Genomic DNA, 24,092 nt, shown 5'->3' on the forward strand with positions numbered 1-24,092 from the left:
TTTTTTAAAAAAAGCTAAGAAAACAAAACATTCATGGCTCCCCCATGCTTCTGCACATATTTGGGGAGAAATGGGATCTGAGGGGCTGTGACACTCTACATTTGACTCTTGAAAATGCTTCCACTTGAGTCTCTCACACTGGGGTCCCACAGGCACTGATGGAACTCTTGAAACTTCTACATAAATTGAGGTGAATGGGCTGTTAAGTAACTCTCCATGCAGTGACAAGCTGGGGTTAGACCTCCCTGGTTTACGAGGCATATAATTAGGAAGAGGAAAAGCTCTAATGTAACTCCCCTTGTACCAGGAAACAAAAGCATGCTCTTTCAGTCATGGACTCCACCCAATTCCTGCAAAACAAGCTGATGACCACATAAGGCTTTGGTGACATGCATTTCTGCGAAGCAAAGGCTTTTGCAGGTGGATTGGCTGGTAGGAAACCGCTCAGATGGCCAGATACGGAGGACTCTGCCTCCCTGCCCGTAGAGGAAAACACAAACAATGCCAAGGACAGGTTCTGTGAAACACTGCTTTGGAGGTCATGGATCTAAAAGATACGCACATGGAAAGATATGGAAGATCCATTAAGTGAAAAATAGTAATTTTCATATCCCCAGTTTTTGTTTTAAAAAATGTGTGTTTGTATGTATATGACATTGAGAAAGATGGAATCCAAACCTTTAATGCCAGTTTCCTCAGTAAAATGGGATTTCATTTTTTCCTTTATACTCCTTTGTACTTTGAATTTTTTTTTGGACAAAAAGAAAAGGCATTATTTTTGAATTAATATTGTTATTTCAATTTTCAAAGAACTAAAAGTTATTACAAAGTCAGGGCCTAAATGAAAGACCCACAGGGAAGGGCTCAGCTCAGGAGCAGGGCCACCAGCGTGGGCCACCAGGGGGATTCCTAAGGCAGTATGAGGAGGTATTAGACTGTGACAGGGAAAGAGAAGGAACATTTATGAAGAAAGTGAAGGAGAAAAATATTTGTTGTCTAGCCATTTTTATTATACAATATTTTCTTTAATCCTCACAAAAGCCCTACTGTGTTAATATTAGTTCATCCAAGGTGGCAGCATTCAAGTACCTGTCTACGTTTTGCCAAAAGTAAGCACTTTCCTTGACTATAATACCTTTGAAATAGCTAAGAGTCAGGAGACAAACTAGAAGTCACATCTCCATGTGGGAAGAGGTGGGCCCAGGATGGGGAGACTCTCTTCCAGCATCCTGTGATCCATCTCCCCCTTGGCTTCCCCACCCCACATTCCAGCCTCACCACCTCTTTTCTGTTCTTTTATCAGCCAACCTCCCTCTTACTTCAGGGCATTTACACAGGCTATTCCTTCTGCCTGCCGTGCCAGCTGCTGGGCTGAAATGTCAAGGACATCTCAAGGACATCTTCACTGGCCCTTCAGCCTGATTAGGCCTCCACAGCACTCACCGCAACTATAATGAGTGTGACTAATAGTATCGTTATATATGTAAGGCCTGTTCCCCTATCACCTGGAAGTCTAGGGCTTTGTTTGTCTTCCTTTCCACCATAATCCCTGGCATCTAACAATGATTGACATGAAATGAGTTTCTCAATAAATATTTGCTGAATGAATAGGGAACTTTAGAAGTTGGATGAGGTTCTGGGGAATTACCCAGACTATGTAAATGGGGTCCCGCTGAAGGGAACACCCTTTGTTCCTCTTTGATGGAGGAACAGGGAGCTGATGTTTTAGCCCCCATCATAAATTTGATGTCCAGAAAAGCTGCAAAGGAGCCGAGTCTACTCTCATTTTTACAAAATGCCAGCATGCTGTTGGTCAAAAACTGGAGAACATAGAAAAAAATTTAAGAGCTGATACATTTGCCACTGTGTGGCTGAATTTTTCTCCACTCTTTGCCTTTAAAATATCTCCCTACAAGATAAATATTAACTTTTTAGGCATGATAATAGCACTGTGATTATATTAAAAGATAGGCTATCATTTAGAGAAATGAGCTTAAATATTTATGACACCTGGATATAGGGTGGAGGAAGTAGCTGGGGTGTAGACAGGGCAGGACTGACCATGACCGAAGGGTGGCTGGGGCTAGGTAAAGGGTCAGTGATTACACACTTCAGTCTCTGTTTGTATATGTCTGTTTTCTCCATCATTAATTTTTTTGAAACTTCTTTATAATGTTGCTTAGTATTTTAAAAAAATCAAATTCTAAAAAATGTACACTAGGCCTACTAAAAGCCTCCTGGGCATGAAACAATACAAGGCAAAATCACCCTGAAAACAAAAGCCCTAATAAATGCATGGGATAAAAAGAAACTTACTGCCAAAAATGGAAAAGGAAACAATCAACTGAAAGGCCATCCCAGAATCCCTACATGAAACGCAGCAGAATTAACAACAGGCATAATGGGTAACACATAGAAAGAATGTCTCCATTATGTTCCCTGGCATTTACTCCCAGCTTAAAATTTACTTACAGGCTCACGCTATGGCTATTTTTCTTAAAGATATATTTAGTGGTCAGTACCTTAAAAAGGAGAAACTACAGGAAAGTAACTCAGCCTAAATTCTTGCTGTAAAGGCTTTAGTGACGTCAGTGATAGGTGACCATATTTTCCAAAACCTGAATCAGAATATACGGTTTTTACAATGAGATAAGCTCGATAGAGGCAGAGACCATATCTGCAATACCCACTGCTCTAGTCCCCAACACTCAACATCAATAGCTGTTTCGAAGGGAGGAAGAAAGCAGAGTATTTGGAATTGGGTCTATGCCAGAATACTTGGAGTGTTTGGTCATCCCAGACACTGATTTGTGCAAAGGAAGAAAGTCACTTGGTCAAGAAGGGTTCTCAGGGGATGAAGAACAGCAGAAACACTGTTTAACATAAATCCGCTGACAGTGGTAGCCTGCCATAGCCAGCCCCCAGTCCCAGGGGCCAGGATGGGGGGCTGGTCACATGTCCAGGCCGCCAATATGACTCAGATGGACCATAACATGAATTAAATGACTTGCAAACTAGAAGCAGAGTTATTTCCAAAACATTTTGCTTTGGACCTCCTCTTCCAGCCAGAGGGCAGCAGCTGACCCAGGGACGGCTGAGCACTGAGCCACTGGGCATCCTATCCATCTTGCGGGCACAAGACGTCATTTTCAGGAATGTGCCCTGACCTGTCCAACCTGTGTGTACATCTCAGCAAATTACTGGTCCCTGGTCATTACCCACACTTGACATTGTTTTGCCTTCTCGTGACAAAAATGATGTTACAGCTGAGCCTGAGGGGTCTTTCCACAGCCTGTTGGAGAACCAGGCAGAGGATGGGCAGCCTCTGGCTCCTCAGAGAAATGGAAACCTTTGATTTATCAAGATATTTGTTATTTCTGACCATCTCACAGACTGACGAGAGACCCCTTCCTAAATAAATTCAAAGCCGGAACAAGACCGATCTCTTTGAATGCTTAAAGATGAGAGGTAAAAGAAAAACTTCTAGCCAAGCAGAAATCTCAAAGAGAGTGCAGTTCTGATGACAATATCCTGATAAGAGGCAACTTCTTAAAGACATTATTTTACAGCTTCTGAGCAGACAATAGATGCTTAGGCCTAATAACCCCAGGGAAAAAGAGAATATCTGGGTGGGGGGGAGGGAATCAGGAACTTCTTTTCTGGAACCCAGTAGTACAGTACACACCTTAGATAACTTAAACTGTAAATACCTGCACAGACTTTCCCTGATAGGAGAAAGTGTGCAAGTTGATGCTCCAATGGCAACATGGCCCAGTCACAGAACCGAGTTGGAACTGCAAATCCCCTATGTACTAGCTGCCTGGGCCTGAGCAACTTATTTACCTCACTGAGTTCCAGGGTCCTCAACAGTAAAAGGGGGATAATGCCACCAATTTCAGAAGGTTGTTCTAAGGAATACATGGAGTAATATACATAAAACACCCAACATGCTGCTGGGCAGACTAGTAGATACCAATAGATATTATTAGTAGTAGCGTCTTTACATTTCTGAGTCTCTGGGTTCCTCCTAAAGTTTACATGTTTGTCTGGATGCTTCTGTCTGTCTGTCCACCTCTCTCTTCTTGGATCTTTTTTGCTGTTCCCCTCACAGTCATCAAATTTGCTCTGGGAATTAAATGCTCACCCCTCAAATAGCCTTGGTTTCTCTTCACCAGGAGAGACTCATGGAGTCTCAGAAGGTGATGGAAAAGAGTTCTATAGTTCAGGGGGTTTGCAAACCAGCCCCTTCTCAGTGTTTGATAAAGTTGTGGGACGGGGAGGCGGGGGGGGGGGTCTGCTAGGGCAGCACACACAGTCCTGACCTATTTGAAACCAGAGCTACTGCACCTTTACTCTTTACTGGTAGCACTTCTATATATATATTGATTTGAATAAAGAACTTTCAACAAATGCTGGCTGTAGGCTAAAATTTCCATGTGCTGGAAGGGAAACTGAGGCCCCTAGAGATGCCGTGACTAGTCCAACCACAACAGCAGTTGGTGAAGGAGCCAACACTAGAGGGCAGGCCTCTTCCCATCCTCTTCCTGGGGCCACTGTCTTTGAGAGGCACGTAGAGTCCTGCATGCTGTCACTCAGGGCAGCCCCAGCCCATCTGAATCATGGCACCACACTCCCTCACCTGGCAACAGTGGGTGATGTTGTATAAACAGTCACACCAAGACAGGAACTCAGCAAGCTTATTCATCCAGGGCTTTTAAGGGAAATGGGGACTATAAAACCCAAGGGCAAGGGCTTCCTCCTTTTCAACATTTTATTGGGCTATGAAAGTTCCCAACTTTTCATACATACACATATATCTGCTCTCAGAGTTCTTAAAGGTCTAGAGAGAAATAGTTTCTTTAAAAACACAGGTCACGACCACTGCACTGTATACCTGAAGCTGAAGTTGAATAATATTGTATGTCAACTATAATTATATATATATATGTCACAGGATGTGGAGTACAGCATAGGGAATAGAGTCAGTGGAATTGTAATAGATACATATGATGTCAGAGGGGCAATAGATTGGGGGAGGGGATTATCACTTTGTGAGGGGTGAAATGTCTATTGCATTGTTTTGTACACCTGAACCTAATACAAAAATTAAAAAACAGGTCACTAAAGGACACTTACAATGGTGGTACATTAATAGCTACTGCAAATATTATCTGCTTCAAACTACTTTGTCAATTTGCAAAAAATTTCACCATCACACCAGGGGAGCTCAGATGATATTCACTAAAATTCAACTATACAGTGAGACTCCAATTCAACATATAAATCTGTAATAGCTGGCATGGCTTCTGTCTGTTATTTCTCTATGTGTAAGTGTGTGTGTGTGTGTGTGTGTACTTAAGAATACATTGCATATAGATTTGGATAGAAATATAGATACATACATTCAAGAAGTTCTTTGAAATGATAGGGGTTTAATTTCAAAATCATCTACTACCAATTTTAATTTTAATGTTCAACAATTTTATAAACATTATAGTCTACATTTAATAATTTTTCAACATGAAATTTGTGCCTACAAACCAACAGCATCTCCTCTCCCGTATTACTAATGATTTTTAATAGAAAAAAATTATCTGAGCTGTTAATACAACTTAAGGTGAATATTCTACAAAGAAACATAATGGGTTGAATTGTGCTCTGCAAATAAAGATATGTTGGCATCCTCAGAACTTGGTACCTCAGAACTTGGCCTTATTTGGAACTAGGGTCAAGTTAAAATAAGGTCATTAGATTGGGCCCTAATCCTAATATGACTGGTGTCCTTATAAAAGGGAGAAAAACTGGATACAGAGACCGACACACACACAGGAAGAACACAATATGGAGACTGGAGTAATGCTGCCACAAGCCAAGGATTGTCAAGAGCTACCAGAAGCTAGAAGCAGCAAGAAAGGATTCTTCCTAGAGCCTTCGGACAGAGCATGGCCCTGCTGATGGACACCTTGATCCCAGACTTCTAGACTCCAGAATTGCGAGCCAATACATTTCTGTTGTTTAAGCCACCCAGTTTGTGGTACTTTGTTATGGCAGCCCTAGCAAACTAAAAATAAACCAAATCATCATAATTAATAATCATTAAGCACCTACTATGTGTAAATAGAGAGCTATGGTCTAGGGAGACAAAAAAAACAAACACCTCATTGCCATATGTGTGTATACTTGCATAAGTATATGTAGTACACAAGTTTCGCAGAAATATGTATGTACACATATGGGACTTCTTAGCAATGCCACATGAAAGGTGCAGCCTGGGGAGCCCGTAGTTCCAGAGAGGAGATAATCACCAAAGCATGAGGCAGTCAGGGAAGGTCTCGGGGTAAGCAGGCCTTGAAGAACAGGGAAGATGTTGATAAACTGAAAGATGGCTAGGAAGAGACTCCAGGCCTGGGATAGGGCCTGAGCAAGGGTTCTGAGGAGGAAGTAGATGCCATCAGTTTGGAAGACAACAAGTGAACCTGTCCAGTGAACGTAGGCCAAACGGGGAAAAAAAAAAAAAATGGAGATAATATTGAGTTGGTTTTAGATGGGCTGAGTGATCATTCAAGAGGAATTGGCCATCTGGCTTTGAGACCTGCAACCCAACCAGTAGTGTCACACTGGAAACAAATCAAAATACCAATATTTTGGCATTTGCTTTGTCACAACAAAATATAGTTGTTTTATTTATCTTCTTCTACCCTTTGTCTTCATTTGCCATTTCATTTGGGAGAAAGCCAAGGCCTAGAACTGAATCTCTCAGGTAGGTTGTTTGGGGAAAAGGGGCTAGTGCAAATAAATTATCCTAGGGAAGGAAGTGTCAGGCTCTAAGAGAGAAGGGTTTTGGCTCTGGTGGATATAAGGCGAAAGGGGTGGTGGGGAAGGCGGAGTCAGACTCCAGTGAGGGACAGGGAACTGGGTACAGGCACTTGCCTCTCCCATTCCCTCTTGTCTCTCCCCCTTGAACCTCCATATACTATCTTTGTGTTACCCTTAATGTCCCTGCCTCATTTCCAAGATGACTCCAGCAAAGTCCCCTGAAAGCAGATGAGACCCAAATGGCTTTGTGGGAAATACAAATGACAAACAAATAGAAGAAAGACACCCCTTCTCGCTGGTAATCGGAAAATGGCAATGTGAGATATTTTGGGATCCCTGTTCTGGTGGAGACAGAACATTTCCTAAATGGGTGTATCTATGTTCCATTCAAAAAGTTAATGCAGTTTAAAACTTTCTCAGTATATCTGTTTACATAAATGAGCCAAATTTCATATTTTTAAATTGTAAAATAAAGGTAATTTACCAGTAAAATGTCTGTATTCTGAACGTAAAAATAACCCCATGTCAAGAATGCTGAAAACCAACATGGCCACCCATAGGATGGGGCTCAGGAGGGCAGAGCTGACACATGGGTGGGTGTCCTCCCAGGGAGGCAGCTCCATACTGTGTGAGGATGAGTTCTCGGGGGCAAGAAGAGGAGGCAAGGCATGGCAGTATGAGCAGAGGGATGCTCGGATTTAGAGAAGGGCATGATGACATCAAAACAGATGCATCAGGCACAGTCCAAGAGGGAGAAGGAGACGCAGGACAGGTATTTCTAGAAAGGCGACTGACTCCAGGAGGGTCCAAGGGAAAAACAGCAAAGAACAAGGGCCACTGGGTTTGACATTCAAAGGGAAGTGACCTGGCATTCAGTCACTGCCTCTCTTTCTAATCAATATTATAGATCAGACACTGCAGTCGGTCCTTTGCATATATTAGCTCATTTGTTCATTGCAACCAGCCATTGTTGTGCCTACTTTAAAGATGAAGAAACTGAGGAGCAGAGAGCGTAAGGGCTTGGGAGCTCATCTGAGGCCTGCAGAAAGCAGCCTTAGGGCAGTTGACATTTTTTGTAAGAGAAAGAATAAAAGGAGTAGGGAGCCGCCTACATCTACTCCATGAACCCATGACTCCAGAAAAAGTGCAGCTTCTGGTGTGGTTGCCCCCAGAAGCCTCCACACACACCACCATGAAGCTAGGCAACATGTACCATCTGCCACACCCCTCCACTCTGAGTAATTCCTCTCTCTGATGATTTGAGAACAGTGGACAGAAGAATGGCCCAACTGGCATTGGTGTCTCTGTGGCCGCTGCTCCGTGGTATCTCAGGTCTTCAAAGTACACTAAGCATCTTCCATGACTGTGGGAAAGAATAAGGCCCAGTACTGCCCTCAGTTGGCTGCAGCTCTATCAGGACCCTGGAAACCCTCCAAAAAGTTTTGCTTCATCAGAAGCCACTCAGGCCACATACATCTTCCTGCTTCCACATCTAAGCCAGCTCTACTCCCGTCTTTGCACACCACAGATCCCCTCCAAAGGAACCAGTCATCTCACCAGGGAGGCTCATTCCAAGTTCCTGGCACCTTGCAACTATGTAGGCTGTGACATCCCAGGGAGGGGCAGCCACCCTGGCACTCCCAGGGTCTCCTCGCTGGTTCCTGCCTCTGGCTCCCAGTGAGTCAAGACCAGGAACCCAGCCAGGACTAGTGACGAAATCACCCAAAACAGCCTCACAGCTATCACCAGCGCCTTCCAGTGCTGCCATCGCCCAAGGACTTCAGTCCTGGGGAAGCAGCCAGCCCTACCCTCCTGCTCTCTACCCCAGTTCTTCAGCAATGAGTCACCAACATGGCACAGACAGGCACTCAGGTTGCACACCTGGCCCACCCAGTATGCGAAGCCTCGTGGCACACACTCTACACCTGCAGTTTCTGCCCTGAGCTCTCAGGCAGCAGGGAGGCTGGGGGGTGAAGGGAGACTGGGAGGACTTTGCCCCCCCCCACCACCACTTTCGTCTCGATTATACATAAGGGTTCAGGATAACATTTTAATCAAAAGGAAAGGAAAAGAGAGTCCAATTGCTTTCAAAAGTTTGCAAAGCACTGTTTGAGACAAACAGACACATCAGTACACAACTTGACAATGAGCACATGTGCCTGTTTCTTTGGGAACACTTAATTCCTCTTCAGCGGTGACATGCCCTCCAGGGCTTCACAGCATCTACTGCCCCAGTGGCAGCACCAGAAACCCTTCCTAAATACCTCCCAGGCAAGCAGCGTGGGTCCGCTCCGACAGACCCAATTCCCCACTTCCTCACCGCACATACAGGGGCAGCCACCAAGGCCTTTGTCCTGTCACCCACTCCAGTTTGGGCCCCTTCTTCAAAAAGTGCTCCTTCTGAGTCCCCACATGCTAAGCTGCCTGTGTGCCCCTGGACACAGCCCAGGCCCACTTGTCTGACAAATCTATCAGCTCTAAAAGGGATAGGCAGGGAGGGGGAATCAGTGAGGACAGAAGGGGACACCCGCCAGCAACACAGGGCCCCACTCAATCCTCATCATCAACAAGGGTCTAGTGGCTGAAGTTTGGCCACTCCTGCACTCTTTTTGGTTGTGAGCTTTTAACCTCACTTTTTCTTTAGAGAATGTTCAAAGCCACAGAGAAGCTGAAAGAATAGTTCAACTACATAAAGTACCATTATCACAAGTAAGAAAAGTAACATTGATTCAATTACATCTAATGCATGGTTAATATTTAAAATTTTACAATTATCCCAATGTATCTTTTGTAGAATTTATTTTGATCCACTCATTGTATCTGATGTTAAGCCTCTTTAGGCTCTTTTGATTCCATCAGATTCTCATTTTTTTAAATAACATTGAATTTATTGAAAGATTATGGCCAATTGTTTTGCAGATAGTCCCACATTTTCACGTTTCTGTTTCCTTATTACTATATTCAGTTAAACAAGTTTGGCATGAATATTACATAGGTAACAATGTGCCCTTCTTCATCGCATCACCTCAGAAGTCACATCACATCAGGTCATCTGTCCCACTACTGGCTGCTGAATTGGATCACTTGTTTCCACTATTACCTGCCAGAATGTGCCACTGTACCTTTAGAATCAGTAAGCAATCTGTGAGGTATTACTTTGAGACCACGACAATATATTGTTCCACAATAATCCAATAATCACTCACCAATTAGTTTTTGCATCTTCTGATGACCCAAGAGTTACAAAATAGAGATTTTCTAAAGTTATCAGCTGATGTTCTATAAAGACCAGGTCTCCTCTCTCTCTCTCTCTCTCTCTCTCTCTCTCTCTCTCTCTCTCTCTGATTATTACTATATACTCATGTGTCATAACCGATTACTGTCATTATTCTATTTGATGTTCAAATTCTCCATTTTTGCCAGTGAGAGCCCTTTCCCACCAGCTTCTGGGTCCTTTGATATGACTCCATTGCCCTCTGAGTGCTACCTTGCTTTCTAGCACAGATGTCTCAGGCTCACCTTGTACTCTCCCTACTCCAACCTGGAACCAGTCATTTTTCTGGATTCTTGTAGTGGGGCTCATCCTCTCTTTTTCAGCAGAGAAGTAACTTCACATTCAATCACCTTACTTTAGTCATAATTTCATTTTCCTCCCTCACCTACCTCCTTTCCCTGGTTCATATTTACATGAGCACAAATAGCTCTTTGTCTTTGGTAGAAAGTGGGGAGAAGAGGGTATGAGAGAAGGGAAGGCTAGACAAAGACTTACAGCAAGCCTGGGACCTCATTAACCATTTACCAGTCAGTGAAAAGCTTCCTTTTTTATCAATTACCATATGATCGGTTCATTGCAAAGCAAGGCCTGTTGTTTTGAGAAGTCATCGTCTTCTGATTCAATTTATGAAATTCATATTATATATAATTTTATTGTTTTAGTTTATACTTATATAAAATACATGCATAAGAAAAAGTACTACCTATTTGCTGTCACTTCGTCCCCTGCTCTTGTTTTGTTTCCATCAGCACTTACTACCTTCTAAACTCTAAAACATGTGCTTCATTTTTAAATTTCCATTCTCCTCCCAAGAGAATGTAAGTTCCATAAATGAGAAGCTTTTCTTTTGTTTACTGCTTTGTCCACTGCTATACTCACAATGTCTAGAATAGTGCCTGGAACACAATAGGTGCCCATTAATTCTTTGTGAATGAGAAAAATGGCTTGCCTAGCACCACAGGCCTAGAGGTGATCAGGATTTGCTATGTATCCATTAAGCCTCTGCTTCCATGTCACTCCCCCAAGCAGTCAGTTATTCCCTTCCCCGTGCTCCCAGAGCCTTTCTTACACTTCTGGACCCTAACATTTGAACTATCACACAATCGTTTACTTATACATCTATCTCACTCGAAAGAACTGCGAGCTCCTCTAAGGCAAGGACAAGGTCAGACTTAGCTTCATGGCCCAACACTTAGCACAGCACTTAGCACAGAAGTGTCCGAACTCCTCCTACCTCCAGCCAAGTGCCCTTGTCACATGCCAGAGCTGCATGCTGGGTCTTTCCTCTCCAGGCAGCCTCTCCACCGTGAGCTGGGTTCCGGCTGTAGCTGCTGACAAAGGCTTAGGCCCTGCCGGAAACTCACAATGGGCCCTTTGACTCAACTGAACTGGGCTCTTTCAGGAAAAACACGTTCCCTGCCATAGTACCTGTCACTAAAGCCAGCGTCCCTACCGCTTTGAGGGAACACAGAGCCAGTGTTCATCAAGAAACAAGAGCAGGGGCCCAAGGCCGGCAGAGCCAGCCAGGCAGAGCAGTCTGACTTCTGGGAAGATGGGAGATGGGGTGGCAAGGTCGCGAGGGCCTTTCATCAACAGAGTTGCTGACATTCAGGCTCTGTTAATAGCCTGCACAGAGGACGGGAGGGGGAAGGGGGTAAAATAAAAGAGTACAAAGAGTAGAACTTGTCAGAGCTTTGCCTCAGAGATGGCTTACTTGCTCTTTTCTTTCAACCTTCTTTTCACTTTGCTCAGAAACCGGACTCTCAGGAGGTACGGTCAGCCGCAGTCTGCAGACATTTGCCTAGGAGAGACAGAGAGGAGAGGCCAGTTATAAATCCATGTTTGGGGTAGAAAGACCTGGGTGATCTCATGCTTCTCAGAGCCTGTTTCCCTCCTTAGCAATGGGGAAAATCATACCAGTCACACAGGGAACTCTGAGCGTAAAACCAGCCTTTGCCTGGCCTATCACAGGCACTCACTATCTTGCTACTCAAAACAAGAAAACTACTGAGTGATTTCACAGTGTTCAAATAGCATGTATAACAGCATGTATAGAATGATCTTATTTCACAGGACAAAATACAGCTAGAGGAATAGAGGTCAAAATACATACAGTGGTGATTGGGGTGCCAGGGTACTTTCTACTTGACTATATATGTATTGAATTTTTACAATAGACATGTACAAGTTTAATCACAAATTTTTTTAAATCTATGCAGCCATCTTCATAGCATCCTTATATTCACAACAACCAAAAGGGGGACACAACACAAATGTCCATTGATGGATCAAGGGATAGGTAAAATGCGGCATATACATAAAATGAAATATTATACAGTCTTAAAAAGAAGGGAAATTCTTACACATGCAACAACATGAATGAATCTTGAGGACATTATGTTAAGTGAAATAAGCCAATAATACACAGACAAATACTGTATGATTCCCCATATATGAGGTACCTAGGGCAGTCAAATTCATAGACGCAGAGAGCAGAATGCTGGGTTGCCAGGAGCAGAAGAGACAGAGGAATGAGCAGTTATTATTAAATGGGTATGGAGTTCCAGTTTGAAAAGATGAAAAAATTCTGGAGCTAGATGGTGGTGATGTTTGCACAACAATGAAAATATATACTTAATGCTACATGATGTCTATGTCACCTTAATGTCACAGCATGGTCCTGCTGTGACATTTCCCAGGGAGAAGTGATCCTGCCATAAAAAAATAAAAATAAAAAAGCCCAAAGAGGGTCCCAGGAGCACCCTGAGTATCCAAGCCACAGCCATGCGAGCTTAACTTACAGGAGTGCTACCTGCCCCCCATTACGGATTGATTGGTATCCCCCTAGAGTTCATGAGTCCCAACCCCTAGTACCTCAGAATATGACCTTATTTGGAAACAGAGTCCTTAAAGAGGTTATTAAGTTAAAATAAGGTCAAAATGACTGATGTCCTTATAAAAATGGTAAATTTGGAGACAGACATGCATACTGGAAGAACACCATGTAAACATGCCCAGGAGAGAAGCCTAGAACAGAGCCTTCCCTCGCAGCCCTCAGAAGGAACCAACCCTACCAACACCTTGACTTTGAACTTCTAGCTCCAAAACTGTGAGACAATCAATATCTGTTGTTTAAGTCGTCTGGTTTGTGGTATTTTTTACAGCAGCCCCAGCAAACTAATTTTCCCCAACCTGGTGTGCAGGGTCACGGGTCTGCACCAATCCACAGGGTGGCCTCTCAGCGAAACTACCCTGTAGCCTAGAAGCCCAGGGTGGGGTGGGATTGTAAAAGACCATTTAAGTCTATCCTGCCAGCCTATGGAGGAATGAGTGAAGAAAACAAGATAAACTCAGTAGAGCTACCGTGTTTCCCCGAAAATAAGACCTAACCAGAAAATAAGCCCTAGCATGATTTTCAGGATGACATACCCTGAACATAAGCCCTAATGTGTCTTTTGGAGCAAAAATTAATATAAGACCTGTTCTTATTTTCGGGGAAACACAGCAAGCTGACTTAAAATAAAATCTGTAGAGTCAAGCTGACAAAACTGGTTCAGACTAAATGGGCCGAAGTATGAGGAATAGATTTTACTTTAACTAGACTGAGGACTTAAAACTTTTTAACTTTTCAGTTGTACATGAATGCCTGGAGATAGAGATAGGTACAGATATAGATGTAGATGATATAGATAACCCTCTGATTACCCTCTGAAGGACTTAATGTTCAAGTGTCCAGACCACCTGACATCCATTATCCAGACTATCGGATATCTGGAAGATTATCATCTCGGACCAATCCAAAGGCTAAACATGTAGGGCTGATTCTTCTCAAGAATGTACTTTTTACCATAAGAACTCAACTTTTCTTTCTTCTTCGTAGCACTCTGGGTATTGCCTAGTAGTGTTTCCAGTTTGCAAACCCTAAGACCCTTGAATAAAATTTTGCTATTTTTAATTTTAGCAAAGCCTGATTCATTTACACTTGGTTGACATTATGAAGGATCCCCGACACCTAACAATATAACTGATAGACGAATACCCAATCTGGGGATAACGTTTTCCATGCACAGGTGAGAGGGCCCATTTGGGACACGTGTTAGCACTTCCACGTACACCATCACCTCCCTCTGAAGCATCCTATTTTGCTATCCGGCACCTCTAATCTCAGAAATCCCACCTAATAAACCCAAGTTGCCCCCAAGGACTGCAACCTACTTTCCTTTTCTCTAGATAGGCCTCCTGTCCCCTGAACGTCTTTTCCTCTGGATTAAACAACTCCAGTTCTTTCGATCACATGACTTGATTTCAAGAACTCTCTCTATCTTTACTCTCCTTTGGGCAAGCTTCATTGCCCAAAGATCCCAGGGCTATCTGCCTCTTATGTGGCCAACTTTGCATCAAACCTTCAAAACTCACCACCAGTCATGTTTGCCAAAGAGAAACCAATCATTCCACAGGTAGATCTCTTAGGTGACAGGCAACAATTCTGATGGGAATCAGAGTCCTTCCAAAGAAAGGCAACCTTCTAACTTCAAGCCTCCTGAACTGGTTGAAACCAGCTGGCATTTGTACAAACACCAAAGTGTAACTCACACCAGGCAGGCAATCCAAGTCTGTGATGCTCAATAATTTTCTCTGATAGGCTGGATCTAATCCATAGCATAATTCTGCAGAGAAAAGGAGGTGCTTTTCTCCTCCACCACATCCCATGCACACACGTGTGTACACATACACATGGGTACATACATGCACACACTTGCACAGATGCACACACACAGAGATTCCTACTAGCTGTGTTGACTATGGGCAAGATATTTAAGCTCTCTGAATCTTAAGGGCAAAATGTGGATAAAAGGTAGATGTCTGGCAACTAGTAAGTCTCACTCAATGTCAGGTATTTTTATTATTATCTAGATATTATTGTCATCCTACAAGCTCCAGAATAAAATAGGACTACTTGGTTTCACAGCTTTGCTTGCCATGGAAATAACAATTTGGTCAACAGATCTAGTGGGCATTACCACTGTAAGTGATATCTTTCTATAGGTTGATTGCCCTAGAGGAGCATCCCTAATGGTAATAATTTTCAGAACAAACTAAAAAACTGAAGAGGAGACAAGGTGTAGAGGGATCCCCGTGAGTTCAACCACGCAAAAGTGAGCTGTCCCCTTCCCTTGCTCGAGCCCCTTCTTCATCTGTCTACCCAGAATGTAGATATTCCTCAACACACCTCCTACAGCTCTCACTGAGCCATGTGTACCCTGGGGTATACAAAACCACAGGATAAACAGTTCCCTAAGCTATCAGTCTTATCTGGTGACAGATAATGAATTAAAATAAAATGAACTCGTAAAATAAAACATTTGGCATCAAAGCTATCTGGCAGTTACAGCAGATGCTTGAGGCTACACTTAGACCCCTGTGTTAAGCGTTTAATCATCATTAGAGGTGCCATTAAGGAAACACTAGGGAACACTGCTAGCATTCTTTAATCAATCCCGACCCACTGACGATGAAGTTTCTGGCACTGACGACTAACCATAAAGAAGCACTTTAAACCCAGCTTGGAAGGCTTAGACTCCTTCCTAATAAAATGGCCACATGTATTGTCATGTGAAAAAAAAGAAAGCTGCAAAAATCTGGTAAGAATCCCATTTTTGTTTTTTAAGCACATTCTGATCATTTATGTAGCTTTATGGGGGGAAAATGACTTTAGGGAAACACAACCAACTGGTGATGGTGGTGGTGATCTCTACAAAGTGGGATTTCTACATTGTTTGCAACTGTTCCAAGTTTTTTAACTAAAAGAATAATTATAATAGTAGTAATAGCACTAATAAAAACTGAGAGAGAATGTATCAGAAAGATAGGAAGAAAGGTAGCAACCCTTCCTGAACCCACAGGACTGTCTCAGGAGCAGCAAAGAGAACAACCCAAGTGGTCTAGAAGGTTCTCTGAATTCCTTAACAGAGGCCCTAAGAAAAGTAATCCCTGAATGCACCCACTAGGTAGACCTGTCAGGACCACCTCTCCTCATTCGTTTTCAGATATCACCCTGTGGTAACATCCCCCACTGAGTAAGATCAAGGCAGTGTTTCTAATCTCTCTTAGCATTTGGTGATGCTGATCTCCATGGTTTCCTGAAACTCAGTTACACAATACCCAGAGTAGCCCAGGCTGGGCAGTACCTGAGAGGCAGGTAGAGTACCTCATTCCCAGGGGTTCTCACAGTGGCTGGCTCAGCCTTCTGTTCTGAACAATGAAGAGAGCTGAATGTTACTGTCCCTGAATACCACTGCTATTGCACCAGCTGTCCCTACAAGTGGGGGTCCCTTCCAGTGGATAAAAGCAGGAGGATGGACTCAGTGCATTTCATCACTCAGTTTCCTGAGCACCCACTACTTGTAAAATATTTTTAAGGGCTCTGAGGGTCCCAAGCTGAAAAAGAAACAGTCGTGTCCCCAGGAGCTCAGAATTCCAAAGCACATCCAAACAAGGCCATCAAGAACACTTAGTGTCACCAACACAAGGTCCTGAGAGACAAGGCAGATGGGTAGTTAAGGCATGACAGAACTCTACTTCCTGGATTCCAATATTGGTTCTGATAGCTACTAGCTATGAAACCTTTGGAAAGCTACTTAATCTTCAGTTCCACGTATCTTAGTTGTAAAACAGGGCGAACAATATTGCAGAACCACTCTCTTAGGATTGTGGTGAGGATTAAATTAGCTAATATATGCCAAGGGTTTAGCACAGTTTCTGGCACATATTAAGCCTTCTGCAAGTGTTCTTTATTACTATGAAAATATAGGAAGAAGAACAATCATCTTAACTGGAGGTGGGAGTATATGGGAAGGCTCCTAGAGATGACATCTGAGCTGAGTACAGAAGACAAAAAGGATTTGTCAGGTCAGTGAGGTTTGGAGAATCCACTGCCAGAATAACAGACAACTACCAGGCAAGGTGTTTATCCCAGGCTGCCTAAAGGCACAGAAGCTGGCCTGTTCCAAGAATGGTAAGGGGGCTTGCAGCCTAAGCTAGAGTGGGAGAGAAAAAGGACAAACAGGCAGAGAGGCTAAACTCTAACATAATCTACAAATGCCTGCTGGAGAAGCAAGGCCTCTAGTGAAAGACAACAGGGAGCCATCTTTGGAGAAAGGACTGACAGTCAGATCTGAGCTCAATTGGTAGCAATTATTGAGTACCCCCTGTTATGTTCCCATGCACTACACCATAGACCGAAGGGAAAAAATAAGGGGAGAGACTAAGCAAGCTTTGCATCTTAATTGCATTTGGTAGCCCTTACAGTGCTTAGCATAATATCAACACATAATAGGCACTGACTCTGTAAATGTTAGTATGGGTATCTTTTGGGGATGAACTAAAACACAGTAAGGAGAATGTACCTAAAACTCCCCAGATAGCCTTCCACTTTCTTCAAACCAACCCTCATGGGAGGGAGAGCAAGGGCGGGGCAGACAGCATTCAAGCCTCCACCACAAGAAAGCCCTTGTCTGCCACTCAGGGACCTGGGAGCTAAACAGGTCCTCTAAGGCCTGTTTCTGACCCCCTTTGGGGAAGCAGAGGGCTGGGTCTCCATTTAGAGGGGACCCTGGGGATCCACATACCATCATGCTCTCAGCTTCAGGAACTTGGACTCACCCGAGGGAAAACTATCCATTCAAATAAAAAGGGTGGAGGAGATGACCCTGGGAGGTGACAGGGGTTGCTGATCTGTGTACAAAGATGGATTGCCCTAAAAAAAATTAGCCAATGCACTTACATTCTCTCAGGCCCGGTTCACTCTGTGACTGTGGGGTGCTGCCCGACTCCACCTAACAAAAGAAGGTGTGGCCCCTGTGGCTGTGGCCGGGAGGACAACTCCTGCATTCTCTCTTCCCACTGAAAGCATAAAATCTCTAGAATGAGCAGGGCAGGCTTCGTGGCACAGCGCATGCCTGTTCTGAAGGAGGCCTTTTAGCTCTGCTGTGGCCCTGAACTTGCAGGCCTACGATTATCTACATCAGGGCGGGGCAAACTTTTTCTGTGACAGCTAGAGAATAAACATTGATACTTTGCAGGTCACTATAAAAACCATGCTTAGCTCAGAGTGTAGGAAGCAGGCCGCGAAGGGCTGGATTTGGCCCAAGGGCAATAGCATGCCAAACCCTGATCTACATACTTGGACACTTTTCCCAGGTGATGTAAAGTGTCCTAGAGCCCCTCTTTCCCATGTCAGGGCTGACTCCAGATAAAATTCATAAATAGGAGGATGGCAACCTCTCCTTCCTATCTCGCTGGCTGACTTCTGTACCAGGCACACAAGGTGCCCCAAACTTCAAGATCAGAGAGAACACACAGGTAAATGAAGGCTCACAGAGATACCTGTGTGACCTGGAGTGTTATGAACTCCCCCACCCTGCCCCCTTCCAAACCTTGCCCTTCCACAAGGCCAAAGGGACCTTCCAGAACACTGTCTCATTTCCACAAAATGAGAGAGTCTGCATTTCCACAAAAGCTGTAAGGGGAGAGCAATATTTAAGGAAGGAATCCCAATCCTTTGCTGCTCATTAGAGTCACCTGGGGAGCTTCCTAAACAACACGGATGTTATTCTCCACTTTCAGAGGTTCTCATTTAAATAGCCTGGGGTGGGGCCAGGGCATAGCTATTTTAAGCTTCTCGGTGATTCTCTGTGTAGCTAGGGTTGAGAACCACTGACTTAACCAAAGGAATGAAATTCCAACTGTGCAACAGGATGAGGCAACTGGAATATTTGGAGATCTTCCCAGAAATGTCAGTCTCCTCACCTGGACAAACACTCCCATCCATTTGTCACCTGCTTCCTGCCCAGGTGGGCCAGAAGTGATGAGCTGGCTTTATCCCAAGCTTCCCTTCCTGTTTTCCCATTTGCCAATTCAATGTCAAGTGTGACACTCCTCTTTTTAAGCATCTATTACACCAAGCCTGGGGAGGGAGGGTCCCTAAACCCTCTCCTCGAGTAGGTAATCATAGATGACGCAAGCAGTAACAGGGTGCACACTAGGGGAACAGGGAAGCGAAGGGTTCAGGGAAGGCTTCCTGGAGGAAGACACAAAGAGGAGAGGCATGAAGAAGGCAGACAGACAAAGAACAACATGGAAAGCTTGGGGAATGGCGAGTCATTTGGAGTATGAGTATCTGGAAAGAGTAAGCATGTAGAAGGGGACAGGGAAGGCAAAGGCAGACCAAAAGTGCCTGATGCTAAACTAAGGAGTTTGTACTTTCTCCTGGAAGTACTGAAGGGGCTCTTGAAACAGGAGTCCGGTGACAGAATTTTGCATTTTAAAAAGATGGCTCTAACACACAATGTGATTTATAGATGATGTAATACAGAATTGTACACCTGAAATCTATGTAATTTTACTAACAATTGTCACCCCAATAAATTTAAAAAAATAAAAAAAATTTAAAAAAAAAGATGGCTCTAGTCTTAAAGAACAAGTAAGAGTCAACAAGGTGATTGACATTCAGGAAATATCACTCATCTAAAGAGGGAAAAGAAGTAAATACCAGTGTGTTACTCTTCAGTGTGTTGGGGAATACTAGAACTGTTTTAGGCTGAGAGGGATCATCACAGAAAGCTCTAAGACTATAATGCCCGTAATCACTGAAAGTATTTTAGATCAAAACATTTCGGGGTGGTCTCTAGCTTGTTAGCCCTCGATCCACAGCTCCCCGAACTCAGACAATTTTTGAGGCTGACTGACTTGAAAGGTTTTGCAAGTGAACTCAAGTTTCTTTAAGATCCCCAGGACTCAGGGCTGTTCATCGCACATCGGACACAGCAAGATGGACTACCGGTAGGACATTTTTTTCTGAGATTCGCCTGTCAATTTTTAGTGACAGAGGCTTTTTGGCTCAGCTCTGAGGATGCCAGTTTCCAAAACCTTACAACTTGGCTTATCAGGGGCTAGCTCAGGAAGGACTTGGTGAGGGGCCAGCCTGTTTTCTGGGTGCAGCAGGCCTCCTGCCCACCTCCTCCCTGGTGGACGCTGCAGCCAACTTTCCTCCACCACACGCTGAGGTCCCACAACCCTCTGTGTCCCTCCCTCAGAGCCCATATGACAATACGGAAGTTATGCACACAGATGTTTCTGTGAAAAGGAAAAGGAAGTGAGATAAACACCTGTCTGATCCATTCCCCGGCCAGCTAAGGAGAATTCTTTATTTTGAGCCAATCAGACAGAAATGGGACCCAGGAGAGCGGTTCATTAGCTAGGGAGAGATGACGAGCAGGCCCATTCTGATTTTTAAAAGAGGAAGGCTTTGCTAAATAGAAAGAAATACGGGCAAGAGCAGGCTAGGAGACAGTCCTATGCTTGTGGCCTCATTTGCTTTTGTTTCGTGTTTCAATGTGCCATTGGAGGTCCACGATACCAGTAATACCAGCCAACAGTCTTTGATTACCAATAGGAGATATTGACAATATCTAATGGTGCTGGAGGAAACCCTTGCCAGGTCTCACGCCGTACTAACTGGACCGTTTAACCAACAATATTTGGCTACACAAAGCAACACATGTCTTCCCCCCAAAGCGCACAACTTGGCCACACAACTGACCTTTCATTTCAAAGGCTCATTCAGTGGGACTAACTGCATTTACAAAATTCCTTTCAAAATCATGAAGCAACGTCAATATTTTTTAAAATGTTTTCCCCATTCTCCAAGGTCATCATTCTGTCTATGGTTATTCTCCAGCCAATTTATCTTCCTGCTATTGCCATAGATAAAAACTATTTTTAGAACACAACTGGTTTGAAGGCAGATTTTTTTTTTTAAATTTCACAACCTCTCCTGGTTAGCATCCACAAATGACTCTTAGAGCTTTGTTTATGAGCTGACAGAAATTATTCCCACCTGTTTGTTTTTTTCCTTGAGAGATGATTTCAGATAAGAAGGAAGTATAAATTGTAGGTGACAGCTATTAAATGAAGAATAACTGGTGACAGTCTGGTCTAGCCACACCACCCTTGGCAGCTGACTCAGAGAATTCCCTGCTCAGTGTCAGCTGTCACCACCATTTCTGGTTGGCTTGAATATCTGGACCAACACAGCCTGATTCCCCTGCAGCCCCTAATTTGGTAAGCTCTTTGGATGAAAGAGAAATGCTGTTTTAATGGCTAACGTGTTATTGTTCAAGACCATCCAACATCAGAGAGGAAAAACATACAGAGTTTACTGAAAAACTTTCAACTTCAGGACCACTTTTCATGATAACTTGTTTGGTCTACAATTTTATCTTCAAGACATCCTGTTCTTGTTTTTTCAAAAAATTAACTGTTTTGCCCTAAAGCAGGTCCAATATGCCATTGTTATACAGTATATGCCAAGAGTTCCATTTAATGAATGATATTGCCTACTTTCAATATCCCAATGTCAATCACCCTACAAATTCCTACTCATCCTGTAAGACCAAACTCAAATGTCTCCTGTAGAGGGAGGCCTTCCTCAGATGCTTCAGGGAGAACCTGTCCTTTTAGCTTCCATCCAACTTTGTCAACACTCTACCCCACTATAACCACCACCACTTTGTATGATGGCAGTCTGTGACAATGTCTGCCTCCACAGAGAGAATGAACCACAATGCCTAGCCCTGCATCACACAGAGGGATATCTATAAATGTTGTTTAGTAGATTGATTAATCAATCAAAGGATCACAGCCTCCCATCACGCCTGCCACAGACACACATAACCACAGATAGTACCTGTGACATTGGCAAATCATGAACAGAGTTGTATTATAAAGGGAACCCTAAAAACTTGATATCTTCTTCTTAGAACAAGTATCTGTGTGCTCAGAATGGCCCTCCATGGTTTGATTCGGGGCCCTGACCCCTCCACTCCAAAGTATTTAGGTTGTCTTCTTCTCAATAGTGTGCCCACTGTGCTGGATACCAAAGCACTTATAACTAAAGAAATGCTTAGAAGTAAATATTTGAGGGGAAAAAATCTTCAGAAAGGTTACCTACTACACTAATCAAATTTATATCCACCCACAATATCATTCTACCTGCCTCATCAGTCCTCATCTCTGAAGGGGGACTTAGACAATGTCATGCAAGTCATGCAACCTAGTCCCATGCATGACTGTCCAGGCTCAGGGCTAGCTTTTCAGTGACGTCATTCTTTCTCAATAGAACTGTGTTCCAACTGAAAAGGTTTTCCATAGAAAAAGGCAAATACCCATCTTGGAGTAAGGCTGGAACTGTGGTTGGAAACACACTTGGACCTAATGGGGATCTTGCTTTATGAAGCTAATGATTTAACAACCAGAAGAATTCTGTCAACCCTAAGTGTCTGGTTATGTGCACACACGTGCACAAATATATATCCCAGAACCCATCACTTGGCCCATACCAAGGAGTAACAGAAAGGGCTAAAGAAAGACAGCATATAAGGCAACTGCTAATCACTTGGCTGAGGTATATAAAAAGCAAATACGCATGTCTACAAGACGAGAAAAAAGACTAGAGTACCAAAGAGGGCCTTGACTGGGACTTGACCAGCCATTTAGCTAAACCTTGGGGAAACATAATTAAAGATGTCTCAACCACAGAAAAGAGGCACCAAATGATAAGTACTGGATATCATGATGAAGAGATGAACTAAAAGCCACAAACCAAGGCTTGGCAGTGTGCTCTGAGACACTGATCTTGGAAGAGACATGCAAAGATGCAACCTGCCTGTGCATACCATTTCTTTCCCAGAGCATCTGGACAGGGCAGAAAAGATGTAACAAAGATCACAGAGAAACAGAGCATTTCCAAAGAGCAACCTTCCTGGAGATGGTGCCCAGGGCTGCCCCTGAGGCTACTGTGCTAATATTTAAATCAGAAAGAAGAAAGTGTTTTGCATAAACCCAAGTCACATGCAACTGGGCTCCAGCTGCTGATCCACACCTTGCCAGGTGAAGCCTACCTTGACTGAGCCCACTCCAGTAGCAAGCAGTATTATTCTATCTCTAGTTGGGACAAGTGAGCTTTTTTTTAACCACTGGAAGAAAGAAATTTGGGGTGTTAAGATGATCATTACCCTTGAGTATTAAGCAAAGGACAGTACAAAAATGTTTCTCTTACTTTTTAAACTGGTGCCACCAATAAATTTGGCTTGATAGAGATGTCAGGAAGTAGAGGAAATTTCTGGGAATTCCAGAAAGTCCCTAAACCCTTCGAGCTTTGGGGTGTCGTAAAGAAGGGTCAGGGCCAGAACCGGGATACTGAAAGGGAAGCCCAGGGTGGGGCGTCAGGGCCAGGGGCTTGCGCCCACGAGTCCCCATGCCCAGACCCCTACAGCGGGCAGCTAGCGCGGGGGGAAAGCGGGATGGTGGCAACTCCCGCCCCCAGCTACTCACCCTCCTGCTGGGCGCCCCCGGTGTCCTGGCGCCACCGCCCGAGAGCAGGGTGACCGTGGAAGTGGAGCGCAGCATTCCGCAGCAGGGGTCGGTGCCGGCACCGCACGGCGGTCTTCCGGGTGGAATAAGCGCTCGCAGCTGACTGCCTGCGTGGGGGTGCTGCAAACCAGTAGCAGCAGCGGTGGGAGCCAGGCAGGAGGGGACAGGAGCCGCGAGGGAGGGGGCGGGGCCCGGGGAGGAACTGGGGGCGGGGCCCGAGCGCTCGCCGGACCTGTCCGGCTGCATTTTCTCCCGTGGGCTCAGACCCTGCCAAAGTTGAGTGCCGTCCTCTATTTCCCCGCGCTGTTCAGGCGGGAAGCAGCCCTGGTCCTCCTGGACGCCCAGGCTCTCTCTGCTGCCTTTGGTGTCAAGGTTCACCTGCCCGTTCATCCTCACGGTGCTCTGATTGCTCTAGGAGATTCTGCCACACCCTCGGGGATCCCTGGGACCTTCACCCCATGTCACTCATTCAATATTTATTGATTGTCTACCATGTGTCCCTCCCAGGAGCCAACACAATCGTGGCCCCTGTCCTCATGGAGTTTGCAATCTGGGGGGGACACAGAGATGA

The 24,092-nt window shown here is 44.3% G+C and overlaps 1 protein-coding gene across 2 annotated transcripts in view; it reads right to left on the minus strand.

Moving 5' to 3' along the window:
- The window catches only part of MYZAP (myocardial zonula adherens protein), an 88,491-nt gene extending 64,661 nt beyond the window's left edge, over positions 1-23,830 (minus strand). Inside the window, exons 1-2 of one of the 2 annotated variants that reach the window (XM_019732237.2) lie at positions 23,483-23,824; positions 11,805-11,891 (exon numbers count right to left, since the gene is read on the minus strand). In XM_019732237.2, the coding sequence (XP_019587796.2) occupies positions 11,805-11,891; positions 23,483-23,767 (372 nt within the window). In that variant the 5' untranslated portion in view covers positions 23,768-23,824. Of the gene's footprint in view, positions 1-11,804; positions 11,892-23,482 lie in introns of both variants that reach the window. The other variant, XM_019732238.2, reaches the window with a different exon arrangement.
- Positions 23,831-24,092: the final 262 nt, after the last annotated feature.

This window comes from Rhinolophus sinicus, linkage group LG03 (genome assembly GCF_036562045.2).
Source record: "Rhinolophus sinicus isolate RSC01 linkage group LG03, ASM3656204v1, whole genome shotgun sequence".
NCBI lineage: Eukaryota > Metazoa > Chordata > Mammalia > Chiroptera > Rhinolophidae > Rhinolophus > Rhinolophus sinicus.